This window comes from Urocitellus parryii, chromosome 8 (genome assembly GCF_045843805.1).
Source record: "Urocitellus parryii isolate mUroPar1 chromosome 8, mUroPar1.hap1, whole genome shotgun sequence".
NCBI classification, from domain to species: Eukaryota; Metazoa; Chordata; class Mammalia; order Rodentia; family Sciuridae; genus Urocitellus; species Urocitellus parryii.
This window is the reverse complement of record NC_135538.1, coordinates 11,705,529-11,733,101: the sequence shown is the minus strand read 5'-3', so window position 1 is coordinate 11,733,101 and position 27,573 is coordinate 11,705,529. Positions and strand designations below refer to the sequence as shown.

Here is a 27,573-nt window from a genome sequence, read left to right as displayed (position 1 = left end):
CTGGAAGCATCAGCTCCACCCACCTTGACTCAAATAGTGACGGGCAGTTAGAATGGAAAGCGGGAAGTTTGGAGCAAATTTCATTTTGCATTTTGCCTTAGGATTAGCATCCTTGAGCTAACGGGGATTACATGGGGAGTTAAAAGACCCTAATACTTTTTTTCTGATGGCCACATTCTTATGAGCCAGCTTTAGACCTTTTCCCCTCATTGTTCTCTTTCTTTGTGGTGCTGGGAATGGAACCCTGGGGCTCTCACCTGCTAGGTAAGTGCCCTCCACTGAGCCACATCCCAGGCCTTCCTCAAAGTGAGGATGCCTGAAGTCTTTAGAGATGCCCAGGGTGAGTTTCATTAAAATGTTTTTCTGTCCCTCTCTTGTTTTATTTTAGTCTCATTTAATTTTTTTTTTTTTTATAATGGGAATTGAACCCGGGGTGCTCTACCTCTGAGCTACATCCCCAGCCCTTTTAGTTTTTATTTTCAGAGCTTCTTGCTAAGTTGCTCTTAGCAACCAGGCTGGCCTTGAACTTGAGATCCTTCTGCCCTCCTTCTGCGCTAGCCTCCTGAGAAGCTGGGATAACGAGGGGGGGCTAGGTATGAGCCTTATTTTTGAGGACTAGTCCTTTTCTTGGGTGGTATTCCTAGCTTTGTGATCCATGAAAACTTTGCAGAGCCTGCTACATGGGGTTGTGTTACCATAAATACGGTAGTTTTTGAGCAGTGACCTTTTTATACAACTGGCATCCGTATCTATGCCTTTTGCACCCATGAGTTCAGCCAGTGGCAGGGTGAATATATTTTTAAAAAATTGCTTCTAGCCTGGTGCTGTGGCACATGCCTATAATCCCAGCTCCTGGGGAGGCTGATGCAGGAGGATCGTAAGTTTGAGGCCAGCCTGGGCAACTTAGTGAGGCCTGATCTCAGAATAAAAAAAATGTGGCTCAGTGGTGCGATGCTTGCCTAGTATATGAGCAGCCCTGGGTTCAGTCCCCAATGAAGAGAAAAAAGCACCTATACTAAACATCTACAGACTGTTTTCCTATCATGGTGTAACAACTATTTACATAGCATTTACATGACATTAGATATTATAAATAATCTAGAGATGATTTAAAATGTTTTTGAGGAGGTGTGTAGTTTATGCACAAATACTATGCCGTTTTATATGGGGACCTGGAGCAAGCTCAGATTTTGGTGTCTATGGGGATCCTTGATTCAGTTCCCCAATGTTGTGATGAGTTGTTAGCTCTTCCAATAATGAATGTGTAATGAAAATGTATCTTGCTGATCACTGAAGCCTTTGTCTGGTCTGACAGAGTAAAGGAACTTTCCCTTCATCTTTGTCTTCAAGAACCATTATTCAAAACCTGCCAACATCAAGCATGAAGGAGGTCTTTGCCTTCAGCTGATGTTTATACCTATTCAACTTTTGAATTTATGTCATGCCACAAATAATTTATTTAAAATAACGAGCACACGAGTTTCCATTATTATTTATGTGGCTAATGAGCAGCTTCTCACAATGAGGAGAGCCAGTTCAGTAAGCAACTCTTGTCTCTGCTCCAAGTCATGCCAGGCACAGACAGAAGTTGATGGTTTCCTGAGTAATGTGTCAGATGTTATTTTTGAGAAAATTTTGTCATAATGAGATGTAACTAGCTTATGGCTCTTAGTGATGCAACTACTCTTAATTTAGGTTAAAATGGGGAACTCCGAGAGTCAGTACACCCTTCAAGGATCTAAAAATCATAGCAATACTATTACTGGTGCTAAGCAAAAGCCTTGCTCCCTGAAAATACGCAGCATTCATGCAAAAGATGAGAAGTCGCTGCATGGATGGAGTCACGGAGGTGGTGGACCAGGTTACAAGTCCAGGTCCCTGGCCCGGAGCTGCCTTTCTCACTTTAAGAGTCACCAGCCTTATGCATCAAGACTTGGGGGACCCATGTGCAAACTCTCCAAAGGCACAGCCTACTCTAAGCACAGGGAGAGCGCCCCAGGAAATGATTTCCAGGGCCACAGTGCTGCTTTCTCACCCGAGAATGGCTTCCACTATGTTGGCCATGAGCCGGCGGATAACCACATCACCTCGAGAGACTGCAACGGACACCTTCTCAACTGCTACGGGAGGAACGAGAGCATGGCCTCCACCCCGCCAGGGGAAGACCGCCGGAGCCCCAGGGTGCTCATCAAGACCTTGGGGAAGCTGGATGGGTGTTTAAGGGTGGAGTTCCACAGTGGCGCCAACCACAGCAGAGGGCCCGCAGGGGACCCCAGTGGACCTGTGCAGCTGCTGAGATACTCGCCCACCCTGGCCCAGGAGACCTCCCCTGTGTCTGAGGCCAGAAGGGACTCCAGTGCCGGCTCCCCCGCCAGCCAGCGCCCTTCTCCCACCGACTCTCGCCTGCGCTCCAGCAAGGGCAGCTCCCTGAGTTCCGAGTCGTCCTGGTACGACTCCCCCTGGGGCAACGCTGGGGAGCTGAGCGAGGTGGAGGGCTCCTTCCTGGTCCCCAGCACGCCCGATCCCAGCCTCCCCATCAGCTTCCCACCAGGTGATGCCAAAAAGCCTTTCAACCAAAGCTCTTCCCTGTCCTCCCTCCGGGAACTGTACAAAGATGCCAACCTGGGGACCTGCTCCCCCTCGGGCATCTGCCTTTCTGATGAGTACATCGGCTCCCACACCTGCCTAAGCAACCGCGTTTCCTTTGCCTCTGACATTGACGTGCCCTCCAGGGTGGAGCACCGGGACCCTGCCCAGTACAGTTCCTTCACCCTCCCCTGCCGCAAGTCCAAAGCCTTCACCGAGGACACTGCCAAGAAGGACACCCTCAAAGCCAGAATGCGACGGATCAGCGACTGGACCGGAAGCCTGTCAAGGAAGAAGAGGAAACTCCAGGTGAGGCCCCCTTGGGGCAGAGGGACGGGCCCCGAGTGTCCTGTCAAATGGGAATGGTATTAGGAGGCACTCAGACGCTCGGGGAGCCAGCTAGACGGGGGAGTCTGGCCTGAGACCTGGCTCGTGTTTCCAGGGTCTGTCTTATTTACTGCAGGCGTGTGTCATCACTTTTAGCCTGTGACCTCGGACTCTCCATGTCTGAGTCCCCTCAGGCTGCAAACTAGGTACCTCTGCCTGGCCGGCTCCAACTGCAGGTCTATTTGCCACAGTTCTGGGGGCTGGGAAGACGGATGGGGGTGCCAGTGTGGTCAGATTCCAGGGAGGGCCCTCCTCCTGGTGCAGATGGCTACCTTCTTGCTGAGTCCTTGGGTGACAGGGAGAGAGGGAGCCCTAGTCTGTTGTTAGAAGGTCACTGATGCCATTGTGACTCTGCCGTCACGGCCTCCTCTAAGCCCAGTCCCCTCCCCCAGGTCCTACCTCCCAAACCACTGCAGTATGTGAGGGTTTCACAGGGGACTTGCAGGAGGCAGACATTCAGTCCACAGCTCCAGGTTCTGTGCTTGACTCCATGGTAGCCCCACAGGAGTAACCTTAACTACTGGACAAACTCTCCTTAGGTCGGAGCTGGAGGGAATTCCTGAAGCATCGGAGGATTTTGCTGGACTTCCTTCTTTAAGTCCAAACAAAAAGGATGAGGATGATTATCATTATTTTCTGGATAACTAGGCTTTCTGAACTTTTTATTACTTGAAAAAAAAAATAAAGTTTCTATGTTTAAATCAGCACATTAAAGAAAAAAGAAAAGGAAGAAGTTGTTAGGGTAGTATACCTGTGGGTGAAATCTGGCCTCTTGCTCATGGGGGTAGCTAGCCACTTTTGAAAGCATCTTGTAGCTAAGTACAAGTAATAGCAAAAATATAATGCTGATATGATAAGAAGAATGATGATGAGGATGATGATGATACTTTTAATGATATATGAAGTTTTTTAAAAATATTTTTTTTTAGTTGTTGATGAACCTTTATTATTTGCTTATTTATATGTGGTTCTGGGAATCGAACGCAGTGCCTCACACGTATGAAGCAAGCACTCTACCACTGTTACAACTCCAGCCCCGACAGACGAAGTTTTAATGTGTCAGCAAAGTGGTTAGCCACCAGGAAGGAGAGTAATCCTTTTTCTGTAACTAGTGACAATTGCTAGGTTTTCGGGTTGTGGATGTTTCAGTCACTTTTACTTTTAATAACAGAAGGGAGAAAGCTTCCCGCCTCCAGCCCCCACCATCACTTTGTATAAGTGACAGAGCTGAAGAGAGTTGGACTGGGCAGTCAGTCTCTAACAGAATCAGGTCTCGTCCATCCTCTACAGACAAGTGTAAGACTTGTGGAGCTTCAGGACTAGGAAATAACACGACTGCTCTGAGTAGGTCGTTTCAGCTTCACTAAGCTTATCCTAGCTGTGTCCCTCTGGTGTGTGATGTCCACTGTCATCGCTCCTGTACCGCGCTCGCCTGCCCGTCTCCTCCCCATTGAGACGAGGAACAGATGGTCCCCTGCCTGGCTCCAGGGCCTCCTCTTATCCCTGAATATAGTAATTAGCTTCCTCCTTAGTCATCACTTCCTGGGCTACACCACTAAACAGAGCAGTTACCATCCAGAATACTGTAAGTCACTCTGGACAGGAGAAGAAAAAAAATCCATGTGCTGAATTTTAAAGCTTCTGCTTGGAAGCGACAGTTTTGACCTCTCACATTTATTGGGCAGAGTGAGACACATGGCCCTGGGAGGCGGGGATGGGAGAGGCCCAGGGGAGGACCAAGAATATCTGGAGGGTACACTGGCAACTGCTGCAGATGTATAAAAATGTATAAAAATCAGTTATAAATACGAATGTGCACTCAGGAGAATGGCTTCACTGTGGTTGGATGTTGAACAGCCCTACAACTTGAAGTCTCTATCTACCGAGAATCAACAAGAGTGTTTATAAGTCACATGTGACTTTGGCGCTCGTGTGCTTTTCTCTGGCAGAGTCCTGCTTGTTTTGAAACGCCCTATTATGGCCCTTGCAGGGTAACAGAGTAGTCCCAGTGTTTTGGGGCAGTGAGTCAGAGAGTCATATTTGTAGCTGAAATGATGTTAATGCTAGCTAAGAATTCCTTCATCTGTTAGGAGTTTTGGAAGTTCAACAAAGTGACAAAAATCCGAAAGTATTTTGAAAGTTTCCTAAGTGACTCACAGCGGCTGCTTTATTTGCTTTGTTCTACACAGGCATCAGTGTATAAATAAATATGACCATGGGACAGAGTGTAAACACAGTGGGAAATAATATTTTCATTACTAATAGCTGTGTTTGGGGCTCGGTTGTTTATAGCTCCTGGGCATTTAGAAATATTCTTCAGTTGCATGATCATGATTTTCTTACAAAAGGCAAGTAAATGCTACTAGTCTTCTGGATGAAATTTTTTTTTATATCATTATTTATTTATTTTTATGTGCTGCTGAGGATCGAACCCAGCGCCTCACACGTGCTAGGCCAGTGCTCTACCACTGAGCCACAGTCCCAGTTCCTGGATGAAATTTTTGAAAAAAGAATCTGTCCACACAGAGGAATATTCAAAATAATCCCTTTAATCAGTGGTTCTTGGCCCAGTTAGCCCCACTTTTATTTTAATATGTAGGGAAATAGTATTGAAAGCCCAGTTGTAGTTGAGTGGACTTGAATGTATTTAGCTTTCTCTGCCATTGCCTATCTAAGCTATGAATAGGGAATATCTGTACCTTTCAGGTCAGGAGTTGGCTGAATAAGATAGTACTCAAGTGAAAAGATGTAAATAAATGCATTTTTTTTTCCAATGAAAGAAATTCCCCAATTAAGTAAAAAATATGAATTATGGAGAAAAACTACAATTACTGGCAGTACCCTTGGTGGATAAGGAATCCTTGGGGTGTGGTATTTAATATAGGAATTGGAAAAATAACCTAGAGATCCTTAAGTCCAAAGTCTAGACCCGGGCAATTGGCCAGAAGCTGAGGACAGTTCATCACAGAAGAGGAAGAGAAGTTTGCGTGGTTTTACACAATAACACCAACATCTCTATTCCCCACCCTGCCCTGGAAACGGTGACTTTATAACTTAGTTTTTAAATAATATAGGTTGAAAATAGATTGCAAGAGTGTGAATTCTTTCCTGGAAGTCATTGATTTCACAGTTTAAAAAATAAATATAAAGAAATATCATTCTAGAAATTTTCACTAGTGGGTTAACTATACCAGTTAGTTTCTTGATGCTCAGCGCAGGTTGGATACAGGAGAGTCTGTGGTATTTATTGACCTCTCTAAGTGTCTGTGCTGCTGATAAATATTGGCTTGGGCATCCCCGTTCTTATGAAGTGCTCTACCGCTGAGCTACATACCAACTCCAGGCAACATGGTTTCTAAACTTCTTTCTGTCTTGAAGATATGATGATTAAAAATGTATTCTTTGTATAAGAATTTTATTGTAAGAATTAGCTACTACCCATATGATACTGAGGCTGTGTGGAGGGGGAATACTTTGGGTGCTGGGACCTCTGATGCATGATCATTTGTATTTGCACAGGAGCCACGGTCCAAGGAGGGCAGCGACTACTTTGACAGCCGCTCTGATGGGCTGAATGCAGATGTGCAGATGCCCCCTCCGGGCTCTGCGCTGCTGTGGCCAGGGGGCTCAGCTCACGTCCTGTCTCAGAGGAGCGAATCTGCTCATGCGATTGGTAGTGATCCCCTGCAACAGAACATTTATGAGAATTTCATGAGAGAGCTGGAAATGAGCAGGACCAACCCAGAGCACATAGAAACATCCACGGAGACCGTCGAGTCCAGCAGCGAGTCACTCAGCTCGCTGGAGCAACTGGATCTGCTGTTTGAGAAGGAACAAGGAGTGGTCCGGAAAGCCGGGTGGCTCTTCTTCAAACCCCTCGTCACTTTGCAGAAGGAGAGGAAGCTGGAGCTGGTGGCACGGAGGAAGTGGAAACAGTACTGGGTAACTCTTAAAGGTGAGTGCCCTGTGACCTGCTGTGGGCGGCAGATGGCCCCGTCTTCCCCTGTGCTTGCCTAGGAAGTGCCAGTGAGGTCAGCGTAGACTGGAGCTAGCGGGCAGGGCTTCCACGCAGAACCTCACGGCGTGCTTCACCACAAGCACTTTGCCAAACCTGTATAAAATGGTTCACTTACTATTTGTGTTTATTATTCAGTCTAACAAATAATTAGTTCATTTGAAAGTGATTGCTTATCATTTTATATGCATTACTATACCACTCTTTGATAGTTTTCCTGCTTCTTGGGAAAGAAAAACAAAAATAAAACCCAAACCAAACTAAATGAATTGCTAAATGTAGTTCAGAAATTTCATATTTTGCATACATTCAGAATTTGACAGTGATTCTTCCTAGCTTGAATACCAACTGGATTATTGGATTTCTATCATTCCACATTTATGAACTAAGAAAGTATAATTGTTATCCCCAGTGCAACAACTTGCGTTTCTTTTTCTTTCTTTCTTGTTTTTTTTTTTTTTTTTTGGTCTTGAGAATTGAACCTAGGGCTTTGACCGTGCGTGATAAGCCTGTGCTTTACCACTGAGCAGTCTTTCTTTCTTTCTTTCTTTTTATTGTTAATTCCCGCCCAGGGCCTCACACATGCTAGGCACGCCCTCTACCACTGAGTTATAGATATTGTGTCCATCCACAACTAAAAAAAATATTGAAAAAAACAAAAGAAAATCAGAATTGCTTTGCTCCTCGTAGTTGTGTGGAGCTGAGGAAATCTGAATGAGGAGGTGCGGTGCCCTCAATCAACACAGTGCTGATTGACACAGAGGCAGACAGGAGGACAGCCTCGCCACCCCGGTATTTCTGTGGAGCCCCCCTGGGCCTCTGTCAGAGGAGCGAGTGTGACATTACAAGTCAGACCTCCTCAGGTGACACCGTACCCCTCCCAATCACAGAAGAGGGCAGTAGGTGTGAAATGCCCAGAGCTCTCCGAGGTGCCCCTTCCTTGCTTTCCTTTGCCCCATATTTAGATACCCACAGCCTGGGAGGGCAGGCCTCATTATTGGATGACCAGTGAGCCCCCCTGGTAAATGTGCACCGATAGAGGCACTTTCCCTATAAGTTACACTTTTTCCCCAGTGAAGGAGCTGCGTACGTGTGTGTGTGTGTGTGTGTGTGTCTCTCTCTCTCTCTCTGTATGTCTACACCCAACATTCTGCACACACCACAGTCTTTTTTCTAACCCTGGATTTAGATCCTTGTGGTATGTTATGGCCTCATTTTCGGATACTGGGGAGACAGGCTTTCATATTGTAACAGCAGAGATTTGGAAAGTTGGAACACTGGGCTAAATCCAGGAAGATCAAATTTTGAAGGAGTAAGAAAACGTAAAGATTTAAGTCAAAAGAGACACCGAAGAATGGGACAGGGAAACGTGGCAGCAAGTGACAAAGATTTGGGGGCTTTATCAGCAGGCCACTCAGAAGGGGTTTCCAAGGTGCTCACTAAAGTCAGAGCAAACATATTTTAAAGGAGGGGATGTCATCCTTTGCTCTATCCTTAGCGGTGCCATGTCTCTTGCAAAGGAGGTGACAGTGGTATCCTTTGTTCTGATCAGAGTTAGCTGTTCCCCTCCTTGTGGGCCCTGTATTTCAAGAGACTTGGTCAGAAATAGAAAATGATTCTTGGAAAGGCTCTACCTGAAGTCTCCCTGCCTAGAGCGGCGAGGACACCTGTCCCCAGGGTGTGATCCTCTGGAATCATTTGCAAACCACAGTCTGAAGATGACTCCTACTTTCAAGAGGAAGAACATAGGCGTCTTATTCCGTCATGCGTCATGTATCCATTTTCTTAAAGTTTGTTTCTTAAAGTTGATGCTTTGGGAAGTTCTTCCCTGATTGCCTGTGGCATCTCCACAGTGTGGGGCTGATAGTAGGGCTTGTGTGTGGCCACGTACCACCTGAGAAACAGGGTGTGAGTGACGGTGAAGGGGTTTGGAGCCAGGCCCTGGGGAAGGACTGTCCACCCCGGAGACAGCAGAACTGGTGTGAGGGCGGGCAGTGGTGTTGTAGAAGGCCCTCGACTTCCTTCTGTAAGACGGACTGAAGGTCGACAGGCTGGTTCTAAGTCAGCGTGAGCTCCACCACCACTGGAGCTTCGGGCAGGTGGAAAGACACCCCCTTCCTGGTTTCCACACTCCCAACTTGTGCAGGGCCAGTTGGTGGAGGCTTTTTGGTGGTTGTGATGGTGGAGAATTCAGAAATACCCTCGGGGCTGGAAGACCCAACTGCCAGGCCCCTGTGTTCCCCTGAAGGTAAGCCAGACTTCCGGCTGCTGGCTTCAGGGACGGGAAAGGCCCGAGTTCTCTTTGACCCCTGAGAGATCTGCGCTCTGCTTGTGAAACACTTCACTATCCACACACAAACGGAGCTTTGTAAACGTTATCAAACACTCATTCCCCGTTTCCTTTGCAGCCAGGGCTCGCCTTGCGATAAAGATGTTTTTCCCAGCACGACCTTTCCTATGTGGCTCTTGACACCTTTTCCTCTGGGACTTCAATATGTCAAGTTCCATTTCCTTGGCTTGAAGTCCAAGTTGTAATGCTCAGACTTAACTCTTTGGTTTAATCGTCCTTAAAATCATACCTATGTGTAGATTTGCATAAATATTTAAACAGGGTTTTAAACTTACTCTCAAAGAGTTTTCAAAGTATCTGTGTCAGTAAATCAGAAACGGGTTTCCGGAGAGAGCAGTTATTAACCAACAACCTGGTGGCCTGCTTCCCTTGAATGTGCAGGTGGGCTAAGGGTACACAAATGTAATACTTCAACAAGGTGGTTCTGCTTTACATCTGTCTTTTCTAATGAGTGGATTTCATGCAGTTAACAGGGACTTCCTGGGCCAAATTGTTGGCAGGGTCACTAAAGATGTCCCTCAGAGTGCACATCACACTGTGTCCAGCATCAGGTGAGGAGTTGATCTGATAATTTGAGGATGCCCGTGATTCTGCCCTGAGACAGGCCAGCGGCAGGGAATGGAGGGAAGAGTGTGGGACAAGAAGGTTTTCACGAAAAGGTGGTTTTCAGGGAGGACTGAAGCCAGGTGCTCTCCTTCCGCTGGAGGTATTTCTGTGATCACCTCTTGTATATTGTACTTCCACTCCTGTTCCAGCGTATATATATATATTTTTTTCTGCTGCAGAGGCAAAGAGGATACCCTCTGTCCTCTCCAAAAATACCAAAGTGAAACCTGAACTTTCAAACTGTTCCCGTGTGAACACTAGCACCTGGTGGGCCCTGCACAGGACTGATGGCTGCTGCCCTGGGGTGAATGGGAGGAGATCTCATCAGTGCAGATCAGTCCCTTCCCATCAGTCCCTGTGCCCGCCTCGAGAGGCAGCGTTCCTTTAAGTTAAAATTGATGTAACAAGAGTTAAGGTGGATTTCCTGTCCTTTAAATTCAATAGGCACACCATTCTGCTTATGGAACTACATCCTGGCCGGCTCTAAAGTGAAACGTCCATGTGAGCCGCCGTCTGGTGTTGATGGGGTGTTTGGCAACATCTTGGCACGTGTCCAGGGCTTGTCTTCATTTCCTCTAGATGTAATGACTCAGATCATGGCCTTTGGGATACAACAGCAGGGAGACTGGGAAGAAAACCTCAACCCATTGGAGAGAACGGGGGCTTGGGCGCACTTAGCCTTGCTCTCTCACCTTCGCCCTGACGAGTTCCGCAGGGGCCATGGTCCTGATGGAGGGATTAGAAAAGTATTGTTTCTAAGTGTACCATTAGCTGGGGAAAGAGAGAGACTCAGACCCTCAAGAAGCAATGCTGGCCATTAATCTCTTGCTGTTTCCTTTGTCCTTAATATTTGAGCATGTGTAGCCTTTTGGGGGTGAGGTTTTTGTTTTGTGAGTTTTTTTTTTTTTTTTTTTTGGTGCTGGGGCTCAAACCCAGGGTCTCCAGCACGCTAAGCACACCCTGTGGCACTGGGCTCATTGTATGCATGGGAGCAGACAGCTCAGCTCGGTGCCTCCTGAGCTCAGGAATTGCCATCTTTGAAGAAGAAAGCGCCAGTTCTGAAGTCCAGGCTTGGGCTAGCACCGTTGTGCTGTTTGTTTAGATGAAGACTTATTTTTAGAGGAAGCAGCGAAACTGACAAGAGGGAAAACTCCTAAACTCTTACGACCGAGGACACCCACACGCAGGATGGAGTGCCGTTAAGTGGACTCCGCTGGCTCTCAGGCAGGTGAGCGCTGGCTGGAGTGAGAGGTATTTGCTGAGCTCATCGACGGTGACCACCTCATCTGCGCCCTGTGCCCGAGCCTGGCTCAGGAGAGGTGCTCAGAACTGATTCTTGGACGGAGGCTGAAGGGATAGTAAACCTAAACCAGGAGCATCAATTTGATTAAAAATTGTCTCTAATAATTATAAGGCATTTCTATCTAATCTTCAGACCCTTGGTAACTTCTACCAGCGATTCTTTACTAGCTTAATTTCGGGGGAAATGAATACTGAAAAGCCTAGGAAGCAACATTCTCAGAGTAATATTTAAAATTCAGGAATACTCAGTTTCATGTTTCCCCCTTAGCCTGAGTCAGTAAGATTACTGTGATATTTTTTTTATCACTTGTGAAATTAGAGAATTTACTAAAAGGAAATCATTCGCCCCAGCCTTTGGAGGATACACGGGGCACTTTCTCAGAAATGGCCAAGTTACCTGGTTGTAGTTTCTTGTTAACTCCTTATTCAGTAACTGTACCTAGAATCTGTGGTTTCTTTAGCCCCCCCTATTTAATACATATATCCTAAATAACACTGTAGTCTGCCCAAGAACCAGGAGGCTGGGCCTGCATTGATAGCCCTGTCCCTGTGCCAGCTGTGGGATTGTGCAGGGAGTCCACCGTCCAGGGTCTTCGCCTGAAGAGTGGGTGAATAACCACCTCCTTCCTGCAGGGCCCCAGGGGGATTGACTGAGCCACGTGTGCAGAGAACCCAGAGGAGTTAAGCCCAGTCTGTGCTGGGCATCATTGTTGCTGATATGTTTATAGAAACATACTCCCCTGTCTGTTAAGACAAGCAGGCCACTTCAGATGCCATCTGACTTGTTGGTGGTAAACGATGGTCTCATTTAGGTCTTGTTTGCACACATCACTTACTCTCATGCCTTTCCCAAACCCTCATGTCTTGTGGCAGGGACATTATCTTGCTTCTCTCTTTCCCAGGCTGTACCCTGCTGTTTTATGAGACCTATGGGAAGAATTCCACAGATCAGAGTGGTGCCCCGCGGTGCGCTCTCTTGGCAGAGGAGAGCATAGTGCAGTCCGTCCCGGAGCATCCCAAGAAGGAGAACGTGTTCTGCCTCAGCAACTCCCTTGGTGATGTCTACCTTTTCCAGGTACTGCTGGGGCTTTGCGAACGGAGGGTCGAGGTGCTGCCCTGTGATCAAAGGGAACAGAGTTAAAAGGCAAAACCGAGAACTGAAGTAGACGCTTAGCCGGGCTTTGGATTAGGACTTGCGCAGCAGACCGTGGTGCTAGCCGCCAGTGCGGTGGTACCATGGCCAGGGTAGACACGGGTGCAGCTGGCAATCCCAGGCACCCATCAAGTGCGGGGCTGCGGCCCATGAGATGCTCACAGGACACAGGGAAACATCATGGTCCCCGCCCCGGCACCGCCCACGGTGTAGAGAATGCAGCGTCTGGGATTCCCAGAGCCGAGGCCTATTAAAGGAAGCCTAGGGAACAATGGAGACTCGGGCTCCTGAGAATTCCAGGGAAAGTCAAAGAAGCAGCTTTCTAGGGAAAAACCTCCTGGACAAGTGAGGTCTTGTTTCCCCGGGAAAATGGCCTTCAGATGTGAGAATTCAGGCTATCTGCTGTTGGAAGTTTGAGCCACCTTCTAGTCACAAAGGCAGCGTGGTGGAGCAGAACGGTGCTGAGCCTCGGGTACTGGGTCACCCTTAGATTGGAACTCTGGTGCTGTGCTGGGGTGAGTAGGTCATCGTGGAGCACGTGGGGAACTTCTGAGCTTCAGACCCTTCGGCGTGTACGTTTATAAAACCTAACAGGATTGCTTTGAGGGTGAATATCATCATATGCATGTGTTCAGTCCTAAAGGAAGTCATTTAACAGTTATTTGAGATGGGGTCTTGCTAGGTTGCTCAGGCTGGTCTCAAATTCCTGAGTTTAAAGTATCCTTTTGCCTCAGTCTCCCAGGTAGTTGGCTCTACGGGTGCCCATCTGGCTAAGAAATTTTGACTATTGTTATTGATCCACTCAAAAGAGTTGGGAGTGATAAACAGGAAGTGAAATGTGCCCTTCCAATGCCTCCTAATCCAAGCCTAGTGCTTGAGGTAGATGCAGCGTGGGCTGCAGATTGTATCTGGCTGGAGGGTTCATAGAAACCTCAGAGAGCCTATGTGGTGGACAGTGTTATCCAAAGTACACATATAAAGACACGAATGGGTGTGAATGTTCTTTGCATACAACCAGAGATATGAAAAATGGTGCTCTACCTGTGTAATAAGAATTGCAATGCATTCTGCTGTTATATATAAATAAAAAATTAATTAAAAAAGAAAAGAAACCTCAGGGATCCTGGTTTAGGTCTCTGGTAAAGTTGGTCCTAGGTGCCCTCAGAAGCCCTGCAGAACAGATGTTCTCTAGACCAACTTTGGGAGTCTAGAATTCTCTAGTGCCACTGCATCAGGGTTTCCTGAGAATAGCCTTACCTCTGTCCCCCAACTGACTTGACTGATAGGAATCAGGGCCTGAAGTATGGTTTCCCTCCTCTTAACAGAAAGATCCTTTAACACCTTTCATAATGTTTTAAAGCAAAATAAGGAATTGATGTAAACCTTAATGCGGGCAGGTAAACCCCTTATGTTAAATCTGTGTGGACTTCTAGGAGTGAGTGTGAAGCTAACGTTTTGTGATTCAGGCAGAATATTCTTAGTTCTAAGACTCTCTCCCAATTGGTCCTATTCGATGATCCCAGAGGCCCATGGAAGATCCACTCTTTGGCTTGTGTGTCTACAGATATTTCTGGACACCATGAAAGTGCTTCTCAGCCTTCTTAATGTCATATATTTGCACATTCCACTTAATTTAGGCCTTCCTGATAGTTGTTAAAATATTTTCCTTTTATAAAAATAGTATGGTCTTTGCATCCGAAGTCACTTAGCAAAGAGAAACTGTTACGAACGCCCGGTATTGGAAGACGTCCACTTCAGTGTCCTTCGTGTGCGTCCTCTCCCTATATTTTTTATTGATTTTTTTTTTTTTAATAATTGAAGCCACATTGTAGACATCATTTTATATCCAGATTTTGTGTTTTAGCCCCAATATTTTCTTCTTCTATCAGACTGATGAAGAGAAGCAGCCACTCAGAGCGGCATGATGGAGCAGCAGAGATGTGGCCTCGGTTTCCATCACTTCTGTTGTTGGCTCCTGGCCGCTCGTGGCTAGGGCCCCAGGGTTGTGTCTGCTCCGCAGTCCACGTTCCCTCTGGTCCTCTGAGCCCAGTGAGTGGTTGGGTGTGTTTTTGAAATTAAACTCTTTTTTTTTTATGAAATGCAGGTATTTCTTGGGATTCGCTCATCCAAACCCAGCCTGCCATTCTGGAGAGAAATTTTGTGTCCAGGTAATTTCAAACCATCTCCTCGCTCTCTGTGTTTAGGCCACCAGCCAGACAGACCTGGAAAACTGGGTCACGGCCATCCATTCTGCGTGTGCATCCCTTTTTGCAAAGAAGCATGGGAAAGAGGACACGGTGCGGCTGCTGAAGAGCCAGACGAGAAGCCTGCTCCAGAAGATCGACATGGACAGCAAGATGAAGAAGATGGCGGAGCTGCAGCTGTCTGTGGTGAGCGACCCCAGGAACAGGAAGGCCATCGAGAACCAGGTACCGCAACCAAGAGTGTAGACTCGAATTATGATCATAATTCACATACTCTGGGGGGAAATGGTTTCTTTTTCTTTCTTTATTTTTTTTATTTGTTCATTTTAGTTATGACAGTAGAATGTATTTTGACATATTAAACATACATGGAGTATAACTTCCCATTCTTGTGGTTGTACATGATGTGGTCATGTATTCATGTGTGAATAGGAAGGTTATGTCTGGTTCATTCTACTGTCTTTCTTATTCCCATCCCCCCTCCCTTCATTCCCCTCTTTTTCTAATCCAATGAACTTGTATCCCCCTCCCTCCATTGTGCCGCATCCGCATATCAGAGAGAACATTCAGACTTTGGTTTTGGGAGATTGGCTTATTTCACTTAGCATGGTAGTCTGCAGTTCTATCCATTTACCAGCAAATGCCATAATTTCATTCTTCTTTATGACTGAGTAATATTCCATTGTGTATATATACCACATTTTCTTCTTCCATTCATCTGTTGAAGGGCACCTAGGTTAGTTTCATAGCTTAGCTATTGTGAATGAAGGTGCACTAAATATTGATGTGGCCACATCACTATTTTATGCTGATTTTTAGTCCTTCAGGTATATACCGAGGAGTAGGGTAATGAGGTCAAATGGTGGTCCCATTCCAAGTTTTCTGAGGAATTTCCATATTGCTTTCCAGAGTGGTTGCACCAATTTCCTGGGGGAATAGGTTTCTGTGGCTTCTAAGTTCACGTACTTATGGCCATCTTGTGTGACACCGGTGATGTGGTTCGCTTTACAACCTTTAGTGGCGGATCAGAAACACATTGCACATCCCTCATCTGAAATGCTTAGGACCAGAAGTGTTTTGGATTTTCTTAAAATTTTTGAATTTTGAAATATTTGCGTATATACAATGAGGTATCCTGGGGATGGGACTTAAGAAAAATTCCAGAGTAACACACCAATTTGGACAGACTGATGCATTAGAAAGAAATTTTACTTAAAACACAAAAGTAATTTGTTTCATATGCACGTTAAACACAGAACCTGGATGTAAGTTGCATAATGTTTTAAAGAATTTTGTGCATGAAACAAATTTTCATAGTGTAGGATTTTTCACTTGTATCATATTGACACTCAAAAAGTTTTGGATTCTAGAGCATTTCAGATTTGGGATTTCTGGATTAGGGTTGCTCAACCTATATATTGAAATAGGTTATAATCAAATCTTTTTGCCTACGTTAAGTGGTGCCATTTGGCCCAGCTGATTATCTGAAAAAATCATTATTTTTCTGAGCAAAATCCATGTGATAGAAACCCCAGAGGATTGGACAGCTAAATCCTAATACAAAGAATGGCTTGGGAAGGGGGGTTTGGTATAACGCAGCTAGCTATTCCTGTGTCTGTGGAGTCTAGAAACCACTAACAGACAACAGGGAAAATGCTTTCCTTGGTCTGCTGCCACATTCATGCCGTTGGGTGGCTCCTACCCCATATGCATTATAGAGGAGGTGAGGTAGCTTTTTAATTTTTATTTTCCTTTGCTTGGACCACCTCAATACTTAGGAAAGAGCTCGCGAAATTTCTAACCACCTTCTCAAGTCAGGTTCCCTGGGAAACAGACTGAGCTGGAGAAGTGTCCGTGAGGAGTTTTACTGGAATGTTCTCAGGAGCCATACTGGTTGGGAGTAAGGAGCAGGACTGGGGTGCAGCCAGCAGGATTGTGACAGCCGGGCAGGCCCCACAGGAAGCCCTGGAGCCGGATGGCCATGCAGAGCTGTCTGCCTCGTGGCAAGGGGGCCAGGCAGCTCCCTTCAGTGGAGGTCAGTCCCCAGAGGCATCCAGCTGTGCGCCTTGAGCAGCGGATGCTCCCAGCAGCCACAGGAAAGAACACCTCTGTTTTCAACAAGGGGGTCCAGGAGATGCAGTGTCCCCTCTGACCCTTCCAAAATCAATTGTCAAGTGACTTGAGAACTTGAACAAGGAATAGGGTAACGATAAGTTGGCATGTTCTTGAGTTTTTCATCCTTTTTACTTGAAAATGAGGTTCTTAAAAAATATTCCATAGCAACACAGAGATGTGGACCAATTTCTTAGAAAATTTTGCCCATGATGTTTTACTCAAGTCGCATGTCAGTCTTCCATTATGTGTGAATGTTTAGCCTTGTTCAAAAGTTGATCATCCACATATATTTGAAAAACAGTAGGTGTAGAAAGAAATTCAGGTTACAGTGGGAATCACGCACGAATTCAAATGATGTATTTGTGATATGCTAAGAATTTGGAATATATCAGCAGCAGTAAAATAACCAAATAACTGACTCTCATCTAGTATTTTTAAAGGACGATGCAATGTAGGTGAATCTTCTATCACTCTTCCCATCTTTTCCTGTTCTTATGTTCTATTCGGTCTTCATTCCTTCTCAGTTCTTTCCCTCTTATCTGCAGGTACTGGTCAACCTGACAGATGCATCTGGCTTCAAGAAATAAAAATCATGATGAATTATGGACCCTGTTGCTAATTAGTGTATAACTTAGTTAGAAAACCTGTTAAATATGAAACTAAAGAACATTCTAGACTGGGATGTTTGGTGACAACTGACAAAGTCATCCAATTTCACGAGGGATCAGAGGGTTGGCGTCGTGGGGACTTCCTGGGAGGACATGGCCTTCAGACACTGGTGGGTTGTGCAGGTGTGAAGGATTTCCAGGAAAAGACCTGGGGCAGGAGTAACAGGGATGGCTTGGAGCTCCTGGGCACACCACAAGAGTGTGTGGCTTGGCAAACGAGGAGTAGTTGGTGCTGAGCTGGACAGGCGCTGGCTGGGGCAGTTTTTGGGGTGTTTTGTCTTATTCTGTAACAATGTACTATCAACTCGGTGGCTTAGTAGCAACCCACATGGTCCCCAGGGAGGGAAGTCCGAGGTCAAGGCAGGGCAGATTCCAGGTCTGGTGAGGGCCTGCCTCCTAGAGGTGGTGTCTCCCCGCTGGGCCTTCACTTGGTGAAAGGGCAGGGAGGCTCTGTGGGCCTCCTTTGTAAGGACACTCATTCTCTTCACAAGGGTTCTGTTGCTGACCTAACCCCTCCCCAAAGGCCCGGCCTGCTGCTAATACCATCGCTATAAAGGTTGTTCTTCAACTTGAATTTGGAGGGTGGGGCGCATACCCATTCAGGCCCTAGCAGTTTTGAATGCTGGGCTTGGACTGAAGTTTCAACTTGTATTCCACATTCAAAGTAGAAAACAATCTAGTTTTCTGCATTGTGACCCATCAGGCAGTGACTTGGAGGACAGACTGAAGTGGGGAAAGGCATCGGGCAGTCCGATGGCACTGGTCTGGATGTGTGCATACAAGGGCGTGGTCCTGAGGGATACGAAAGTTCAACAGTTCTCATGGACACCAGAGAGCATGGTCTGCTGTGGCTGTGTAGACTCTATAGAGTCACCTCCAGTCCTGAGTGGAGCTGTTCTGATACAGGAGATGCCATTATCTACGCCTGCCAGCTGGAGGCACTAGACTACAAGACAGTTTCCACATGGAGGTGAGAAGGCAGCATGAACTCCAGGAAGAGAGCAGGGGTGGAGGGGCAGCGGGTTGGGCAGGAATACCCCTGCAGCCCGCTGGAGCCCTGCCTGCTCACATCTGGGAGGAGGCTGGTCCTGAGGCTGCATGACCGCACTGCCCAGCTTCCTGCCTGGGGAATGCAGGGTGTGCCCAGCTCTGCCCAGGGTGTGAGCGGAGAGCTGAAGGAGAGATGGCTATCCTGGTGTTTTCTTTGTACTGCATCCCACCTGGGGTCCTGAGGTCCAGTTGTGACAACCCTTCTGCTGGGAGAAATATAACTCATGGGGTCCAGTGTCACAGAATGCTCGGGTGCCCTTGTCAAAGACCACATAGGACAATGGTGGGATAAAGTACAGTTTCAACCCTTCTGGGAGAAATGAGGGAACATTGACAGGCTCCCTTTATGTATGTGGACCTTTTTTTTTTTTTAAGTTATAGATGAGCACAATACTTTTATTTATTTATTTTTATGTAGTGCTGAGGATTGAACCCAGTGCCTCACGCATGCTAAGCAAGCGCTCAACCAGAGCTACAGCCCCAGCCCCTATATGGAGCCTTTTTATGACCACAAGAAGTCCAAGCACATGAATTTTTCATTAGGTAGATTTTTTTTTTTTTTTTTTTGCCTGCCTGTAGTTTGTGAATGCCTGATGGATGATGTCACTTTTGGTGCCATTCTCTGACTGGGAGGGGTTACCCTTGCATAAACCCTTTCACAAATCAAAGGGTCCAGAATGATTGGCCTCAAGAGTTACTTCTCTTATAAAGAATTAGGGTGATGGTCACTTGGGGCCCATTGTCCACTCTTGCCAGAGTCCGTACCTTAGTTATTTTGTCCTCGTGCTCCTTGGTTTTCATTTCAGGCTCCAACCCCACCGGCTTCCTCCCTGCTCCTGTACCTCCTCCACCTACCCCACGCACACCTCCTGCATGCTCATCTTCTAGTTGTACTCTAGGGAATTTCTGGTAAGATCCTGTTTGGATTGATATTTAGAAATTTCACCTGACTAGTTTTTAGGTCATAATTTAGTCCTGTTTTCCCAAAGGACTTTACAGTTATTGAAAAGCATCACATCTGGCCATGAAAGGTGAAAGAGCTGTTTACTCTCGACTTGCAGACACACAGACTGAGAAACACACAGACACACAGCGGGGAAGTAAGCACATGCTTGGAATTGCTTTTATGAGATCCCCTTTGACTAGGAAACGGTAATGTGACCACAAAGGTATTTACAGGCTGAGGCCACTTAGGTCCAGGCTCCCAATATCCCATACACGTACAGTGTTTAAAACCTCTATGAAAGAGCAGTATTCAGTGCACTTACATTTAAAAGTCTCAAGTCCACTACATACTTTTTTTGGGTGCCTGGTAATTATACTGAATAGTGGGCTCATTGTGACATATTGGCACGTGTGCATAGCATACTTTAATAACTTTGACTCCCCAGTGCCTGCCTTGCCCTCCCCTTGTCCATCCCCTGATCCCTTTCCTCCATTCTCCTTATCTCTCTACTATTTTCTTTTTTCTTGTTTCTAAATATGAGAAAAAACATACAGCCCTCAATTTTATGCATCTGGCTTGTTTTGAGTAACGTGATGCTCTCCAGGTCCGTCCATTTTCCTGCAGATGACACAATTTTGTTCTTGATAGCTGACTAAAATTCTGTTGCGTGCACATACCACATTTTCTTTATTCATTCTTCTATTGGTGGACACCGAGGCTGGTTCCATAGGTTGGCTGTTGTGAATTGTGCTGCTATAAACATGGGTCTGCACGTATGTCTATAGTGTGTGGACTTTAGTTCTTTGGGGTAAATACTGAGGAATGGTATGACCAGGTCATATGGCGGTTCCATGCCTACTCTTTTGAGGGACCTCCACACTGATTTCCCTAGTGGCTGTACTAATGTACATTCCCACCAATGGTGGGTAATTGTTCCTTTTCTTTCCGCATCCTCTCCAGCATTTATTGTCACTTGTATTTCTGATGTTCTAACTAGAGTGAGATAAAATCTCAGTGGCATTTTGATTGAATTTGATTGAATGATGAGAAATGAAGATTCTTTTCCTTATAATTGTTGGCCATTTCTACCTTTTCTTTTGAGGAACATCTATTTAGTTCATTTGCCCATTTGTTGAGTGGGGTGTTTCTTTGGTGTTGACTTTTTTGAATTCTTTATACATTCTAGACATTAATCCTCTGTCAGAAGAGTAGCTTGCAAAGATTTTCTCCCATTCTGTAGGTTTCTTCCTCACACTGTTAATTGTTTCTTTTGCTGTGCAGAAGCTTTTTAGTTTGATGTCATCCCATTTATTCATTCTTGATATTATTCCTGAGCTACAGGAGTTCAGGTGAGGAAATTTCTGCCTGAACCAATATGCTGGATTGCTTCCCTGCCGCAGTCTGGCTGGGCACACAATCACGAGCTACTCACAGTTTGTAGATCACTTTGTAGATTCAAACAGCAATTCTTTATTCCCAAACTCACACCGGCCCTCTACAAACACGTTCTGGGGAAATCCAAGTTCTGCCGCAAAATTCACGCACTCCACGAGGCTTTGAATCCCAAATACTTTCTGAATTCCACGAGAACTCAACAGGAACTCAGGCAGCAGGATACACCCTATTCCCAGAAGATGGACGGACCTAGAGAGCAGGAATGACCTTAAACCTGGAACCGCCCTAAACCCAGATTGTTCTAAACGGGAACGCCCTAAACCCAAGGAGGGGGATACTCCCTAAAACCTGATCTGCCTTAATCCAGTAGGATCCTCCTTAAACCCGGATCCACCCTGGTCCTTGAGCAGGGTCACCTTTCTCAAACATACATGCAATGTCACTTCAAATGTCCATTTCCACGAGTCCTTCCTCTAAGCAACATGGGGTACGCTGGCAAGGAAATTTTGATGTGTCATTCCTACTTGGCAATGGCTCTCAGCACTTCCCCTATATTCTCTTCTAGTAGTTGCAAAGTTTTTGTCTTATTTCAAGGTCTTTGATCCATTTTTGAATTGATTTTTGTGCAGGGTGAGAGAGAGAGATCTAGATTCTACATATGAATATACAGTTTTCCTAGCACCTTTTGTTAAACAAGTGTCTTTTCTCCAATGTTAACTTTTTGCCAAGAATCAGATGACCATAGCTGTGTGGGTGTCTGTGTCTTCTGTTTTGTTGCATTGGTCTATGTTTTCATGTCAGTGCCAAGCTGCGTTTGTTACTGTGGCACCATAGTATAATTTGAAGTTAGGTACTGTGATGCCTCCAGCCTTATTTTTTTGCTTAGAATTGCTTTGTCTGTGTCTTTTGCTCTTCCATATAAACTTTAGGACTGTTGTTTCTAGTTCTGAGAAAGATATCTTTGTGATTTTGATGGGGATTGCCTTGAATCTGTAGGTGACCTTTGGCAGTAGCTATTTTAACAATATTAATTCTGCCTATCCATGAACATGGGAGTTTCTTCCATTTTTTGGTGTCTTTGATTTCTTTGTTCAGCATTCAAGAATTTTCCTTGTAGAGGTCTGTCAACTGAAAGTCTTTCCTCTAAAATCAAGAACAAGACAAGGATGCCCACTCTTACCAATCCTGTTCAATATAGTATTTGAGATTTGCCAGAACAAAGGAATACAAATAGGAAAGGAAGAAGTCAAATTGTCCTGATTTGCAGATGATATTAATCCTATACTTTGAAGACCCTAAAGGCTTCATCAAAAGACTGTTAGAGCTGATAAACACTCTAACAAAGTAGTAGATTAAACACTCAACATACAAATATCAGTGGTTTTCTATACACCACCAGGGAATCTTCTGAGAAAGGAATGAGGAAAACAATTTCATCCACAATAGCTTTATAACAAAAGAAAATATTTAAAAAATAACTCTTAACTTTTTATTTATGTATCACTTTCCTCCAGAGACGCCCAAGTCCCTCACATCTAGTCATATGATGTATGCCAGTAATAGCAGAATATACAGCACAGATGACATCATGCAAGATAAAGTCCCTGGGACAGGTTTTCTTTGAAGCATGTGGGTGGAGGAAATCATTGTCAATGCCTTTTCCTAACAAAAAGACACTATCACAGTAAGGACACTGAATTTCATACTGGTATGGGGTCATGTGCTTTGCTTAAAATAAACCATCATTCAGGCTTGTCCTCGAGCCTCTGGGCTTTTCCATGGGGCAGGATGATGCAAACTTCATTTGAGCATATCCAATTTGGACCAGACCACACTGTGTGTCCACATGTCAGAGTGTCTTTGAAGTTCTGAAGGAGGAAGCCTTGTAAATTAAGTCCAGTTAGTACTTTATTTTCCTTCCTGTTTATTATTTCAAACAAGTAAATAAAGACAAAACCTCACCACCCTGAGGCCATCTTGGCATCCTCCCAGATGGCTTCCCCCAGACGGCTCATTCTGTGCCCTTCTCTGGGGGGGGGGGGGGCTGGCAGTTTCCTGTGTTAACCAGGCGGAGAGGGAGGGGACAGCCAGACCCCCAGGAGTGCTCCAGTGAGTGGGATGTGAAATGTGGGCTTCCTTTAAAATGTTTACTTAAAGGTTTAACGTGATAAGAGGATGTAGTGAATCTAGACAATTGGAAACTGGGGAAGGGGCCAATGTGAACAAGCTTTGAGGAAAACACAGTAAGGAGTGTATGCAGGGTGGGGGGAGCAGCTAGAGAGCAGAATATTTGTGAAGAGGGATTTGAGGGAGCAAGGCCGGCTCATGCAGGTGCTGGGTGGAGAACAGACTTTGTTCTGTAGCTACTGGGAGACGGTGGGTCTGTGTCGTTGAGTGAGCTTGGGTTACGTGCATCCATACTCTGGGCCGGTGAGTGCACCTGGATGGGGTTCAGAGATCACTGTCCTCGGGGGGGGGGGGGGGGTTCTCATCCTAGTAGAATGACAGAGAGCTGAGCACAGAGTTTCCACATAATACCACGAATTCAGGGTAAATGACGTTTGAGTGCCAGGGAAGACAGAAATGGGAAGCTGCTCCTCAACATTGAGGACTTCCCGGGAGAAATGCCTGAATGGCTTCTTGAAAACCAAGGGGTGCATCGGAAGAGGATGGAGAAGAGCATTCCAGGCGAGGTTCAGCCGGGGCAGAGTGCTCTGATGACGTGGGCTCCTGCCAGTTCAGCGTCTCAGCAGGGGTAAGAGGTGGAAGAGGTAAGGGGGCTGTCCTTCTCCCTTCTCTGTACTGCTGTGGAAACCTCTGGCTTGGCCTTCTCAGGTTCGTCTTTCACACAACCAGAGCAGAGGTCATCTAGAAAGGCAAGCTGACTGTGTTTGTCTAGCTAGTGGACCTCCTGACTTGCAAGATGAGGACCCACAGAACCTCTGCCCTGCCTGACCGGTGTCGACACTGTGACAAGACTGGCTTTCTGTAGGTCCCCACCTGAGCCACCACCCCACTCCTCACTGTGGATGTCTCCTCTACAGACAGGACTCCATTTCCAGGGTGTGTGCATGTCCCTCCTCCCTGTCACTGGCTCAGCCCTCTGCATTATAATGAAGGCTGAGGGGCGCGTCCTCCAAGAGGCTGCCCCGACTCCCCTCCATCCACTCCATCAAGGACCCCATGGTTCCTGGTTTCTGTCTGTATCTGCACTCCATCACCTTGCTCTGTCATAATCCCCTTGAGGCTGATCTTACACCTGCTATAAAACACGAGCTCCTAAAGCAACATGAGTAGATACCCCCATGTCTCTCTCGTGAACCCAGGAATCGCTCCTCTTTGCTGTAGGAAACTGATTTCTCCTCCCAGACGGTCCTTCCTTGGTCCTTCTCCAGGGCTCCCGGTCTCTTTCCCCATAGCACAACTCCTCCTGCTCGCTCCCTGCCATGATTCCCTCCCTGGTCACTAAGAGACTCCTGTTTTAGGCCATAGTCACATTTAATTTCATAGTCACTCCATAGGTAAAGATGTGTCCGTAGTGCACTCAGGTGAATAGGATTTTCTAATGTCACACAGCTGTTCAGTGGCAGAGCTGGGGTCTGAATCCAGATCTGTGCTGCGGAGGCTCCCCTGCTTCTCAGTAGGATTTGGGAAATCACTAAACCATGGGATGAATTATTTGGCATAAGTCAGAAATTAACCCTTAAGTTATCTGTTATCACAACTTGGGTTTTTCAGCTCAGTGTGTTGGGAAGTATATGGGTTATAAACTAGAGTAAATTTTATCTCGAAACCAAACAAAATTGATTCTCTAAACTGTAGCTGGTTGTTCTAACTACTAATGAACCTTAGCATAATCTGTGTCACTGGTTGGTATCTTCTATGAAGATAGGTTTTTAGAGTTTGTAAAACATGGAAGTTTTTCAGTTTATTCCACCAAAAAGGACAAATGAATTATCTTTTAGGCTGAACCTAGTCATGGACAACTGGCCAAATTTCATAATTAAATGACTACACAGTGGAAAGTAGTTTTCTAGGAGCACTGGGTGTGGTAGGAATGTGCTTGTCATCTTTTAAAATGTGTCATTCATTTGATTCATTTGTTATTTTTATCATCAGGCTTCATCTCTTCCCTCCCTCTTTTCTATAGCAGAGCACAACCTCTCTGAGCTCATTAAATGAATATAGCTATGGCTGTAATGAAGAGGAAACTTTTTAGCATTTAATTTATGTCAGAGCTTAAACATGTGAGTTTTCCCTGTGATTTTGCCAATAACTTATCCTTTTACAGTGAAAGAGAATGAAAACCACCTTAGAGTAGGTTTTTTCATCCTTGTCATTTTCTGTTTTGTGCAGGGACATGAGAAGAAATGAAAGCTCAGTCTACAGGTTGAGTTTTTAATATCATGTCCTGAGACTTACCTTTAAAAGTAATGTCCAGGGACAGTTGTCAGGGTGCAAGGGATTCAGAAAAGAGGGGACAGTCTTGGCTTCCAGGAATTCATTTTGAAAATTTTGGTTTGTAATAATGTTAGGAAGAAAATTCCAGAATTAATAAAAAAAAAAAAATCTGTGATAAACAGCTGCCGATGACATTTCCAGCTCAGTGATAATGTTGATGATGATGATTGAATTCAACGGAGGTAGCATAATAGCTAAGGAAACTGTCTTTTGTTCCTGCCTTGACATTTTAAAAGTGCACCTTTATCTCATCGTCTGCAGGATTATCATAAAATGTTTTCTTTTTAGTTAGCATTTCTTTAAATTTGGGCTAAATCTGACTGTCAGGGTTAAAAATTGGAAGGGGAACAGTTCAAGATGAATAAGTCACTAAATGAGAACGCAGGCAGCTCCGCTCCTTCTCTGTGGGAAACCTGGGGCCTTGGAAGAAGTGATGTTCACTGCGTCACTGAGGTGGAAGTTGCTGCAGCTGGCTTCAGGAGCACCGAGTCCTGCGGGGAGGGCAGCAGACCCCGTAGCTTGTCAGGGACAGCAGCGTGGGTCTTTGTGAGTCCAGAGGGCTGGCTTATTCAGACCTTGACTGGTACGTGGGGCACCAGATTTTCCAGATCTTGTGAGGTCTGTTTTGAGCTCATGGATTCAGCCCTCTGCCACCTCCTCCCCTCTAGGAAACCAGCCACATCTGGAATCTAGAATTCTCTAATTTGGTGAGACCCAGAAGAGCCCCTCTGAATCCACATTCACAGCACACTTTCACCTGCAGATCTTCTAGCCACTCCCTAGAACTTGGTGAGTTCGGAAAGAAAAGTCAAACATCTCATTGTTTCTTATCCAACCACAAATCCTCCGTTAAGCTCAGTAACTGATTCTCTGTATAAAGAACCTTGACCTTAAAGACAAGGTAAATATTGTCTTTAAATGCAATAGATGTGCGACTGATGATGGCTTCTCCTGCCATAGAGATCTATGGGGTAGACTGTATTACTCAAGGGTCTCTGGAGAAACCACGTGCACGCACACCAGGGAATTGGTGATCGTGAAGGTGGGGAAGTCTCAAGGTCTGCAGGAGAGGACAAGCTGGAGAGCCGGTGGCTGGCTCTAGACCCAAGGCTGATGGCTCAAGACCCAGGAGGAGCCGGTGTTCCAGTTCACAGTCAGGCAGGGAACTTCTGTTGCTCCAAGCCCTTTGGGTCTCACCAGGCCTTCAGCTGCTTGGATGAGGCTCACCCCTATTAGGGAGGGCAGTCTGCTTTGCTCAGTCTATCCATTTAAATGTTAATTGTGTCCAAGAACACCCTCACAGACACACTCAGAATATCGTTTGAGCAAATATCTGGACATTTGGGGCCAAAATCAAGTACAATAAAATTAACCATCATAAAAGCTGATGTCAGGATTAGGATAAAGAGCACTGTGGAAATAGTCACTTTCCTTTGCATTTGCTACTAAATTCCATTTTTAAAATGCCTTTACAGCATACACTCTTAATTGAGGTACTTAGACTCTTGGAACTTAATCACATACATTAGCCAAAGTCATGGTCTTTGTAAGGTCTCTTTTGGTCTGTTAGGGTCCCTCTGCGTTTCCATCCTCCAGCAGATGAAAGCATCGGGATTCCTGTTCTTGTCATGAACTCACTTGCATTTTGGGGGGAGAGATTCTATGAATGTTGACAAAATTTTGTTGTTTTCTTTCTTTTTTTTTTTTTTCTTGACAAAATCTTAAGATTCCTTGTATATTGTGTAGGATCAAACTGTCCTTGCCTTTCAGTGGTACTTTGATGGGTATTCACATGAATACATTAAATGGCACTTTAAGAAATACTCTGTAGTTTGTAGAAGTGGGTGTAAGTATAAGAGATTGTCATCTTTCCTGACCTGTGGTGACTGGTCCAGACTGGGCTCTTATTTCCTTCATCCTTTTAATCCACTACGATGGTCTGCACATCTTTCCTCTGGCAGCCTCAGGTCTACAGTCCCCGTAGACCTCCCAGAAAGTATCTCAGCAATTTCACAGGTGTGTGTGTGTGTGTGTGTGTTGGGGGTGTGGGGGGTGTCACCCAATCTGGAAATATCTACATACTGTGAGAGGACAAAGGAGAACGTCTGTGATTATGGATTTTCAGGAATCATCTAGAGGGGAAGAGGTTTGTGAGGTGGAGCTGGAAGTCTGGTTTTCACTGCAGCTTGGGGTCCTGATAGACTCTGTTTATCCCTGTCTGTCACATCTGGAATCTAGAATTCGCTAATTTGGTGAGACCCAGAAGAGATGTGCAGTTCCCATTTGAAGTCTCCTGATGGTCTTGGGCAGTGGTCCTCACTCAGGCTGGGCACCA

The 27,573-nt window shown here is 45.6% G+C and overlaps 1 protein-coding gene across 2 annotated transcripts in view; it reads left to right on the top strand.

Annotated features, from left to right (window-relative positions):
* Tiam2 (TIAM Rac1 associated GEF 2) overlaps positions 1-27,573 on the top strand; it is a 129,061-nt gene that overhangs the window by 26,263 nt on the left and 75,225 nt on the right. For both annotated transcript variants that reach the window (XM_026393814.2, XM_026393813.2), the window contains exons 3-6: positions 1,696-2,895; positions 6,493-6,928; positions 12,149-12,321; positions 14,604-14,828. In XM_026393814.2, coding sequence (XP_026249599.2) covers positions 1,702-2,895; positions 6,493-6,928; positions 12,149-12,321; positions 14,604-14,828 — 2,028 coding nt within the window. In that variant the 5' untranslated portion in view covers positions 1,696-1,701. The remainder of the gene's footprint in view (positions 1-1,695; positions 2,896-6,492; positions 6,929-12,148; positions 12,322-14,603; positions 14,829-27,573) is intronic.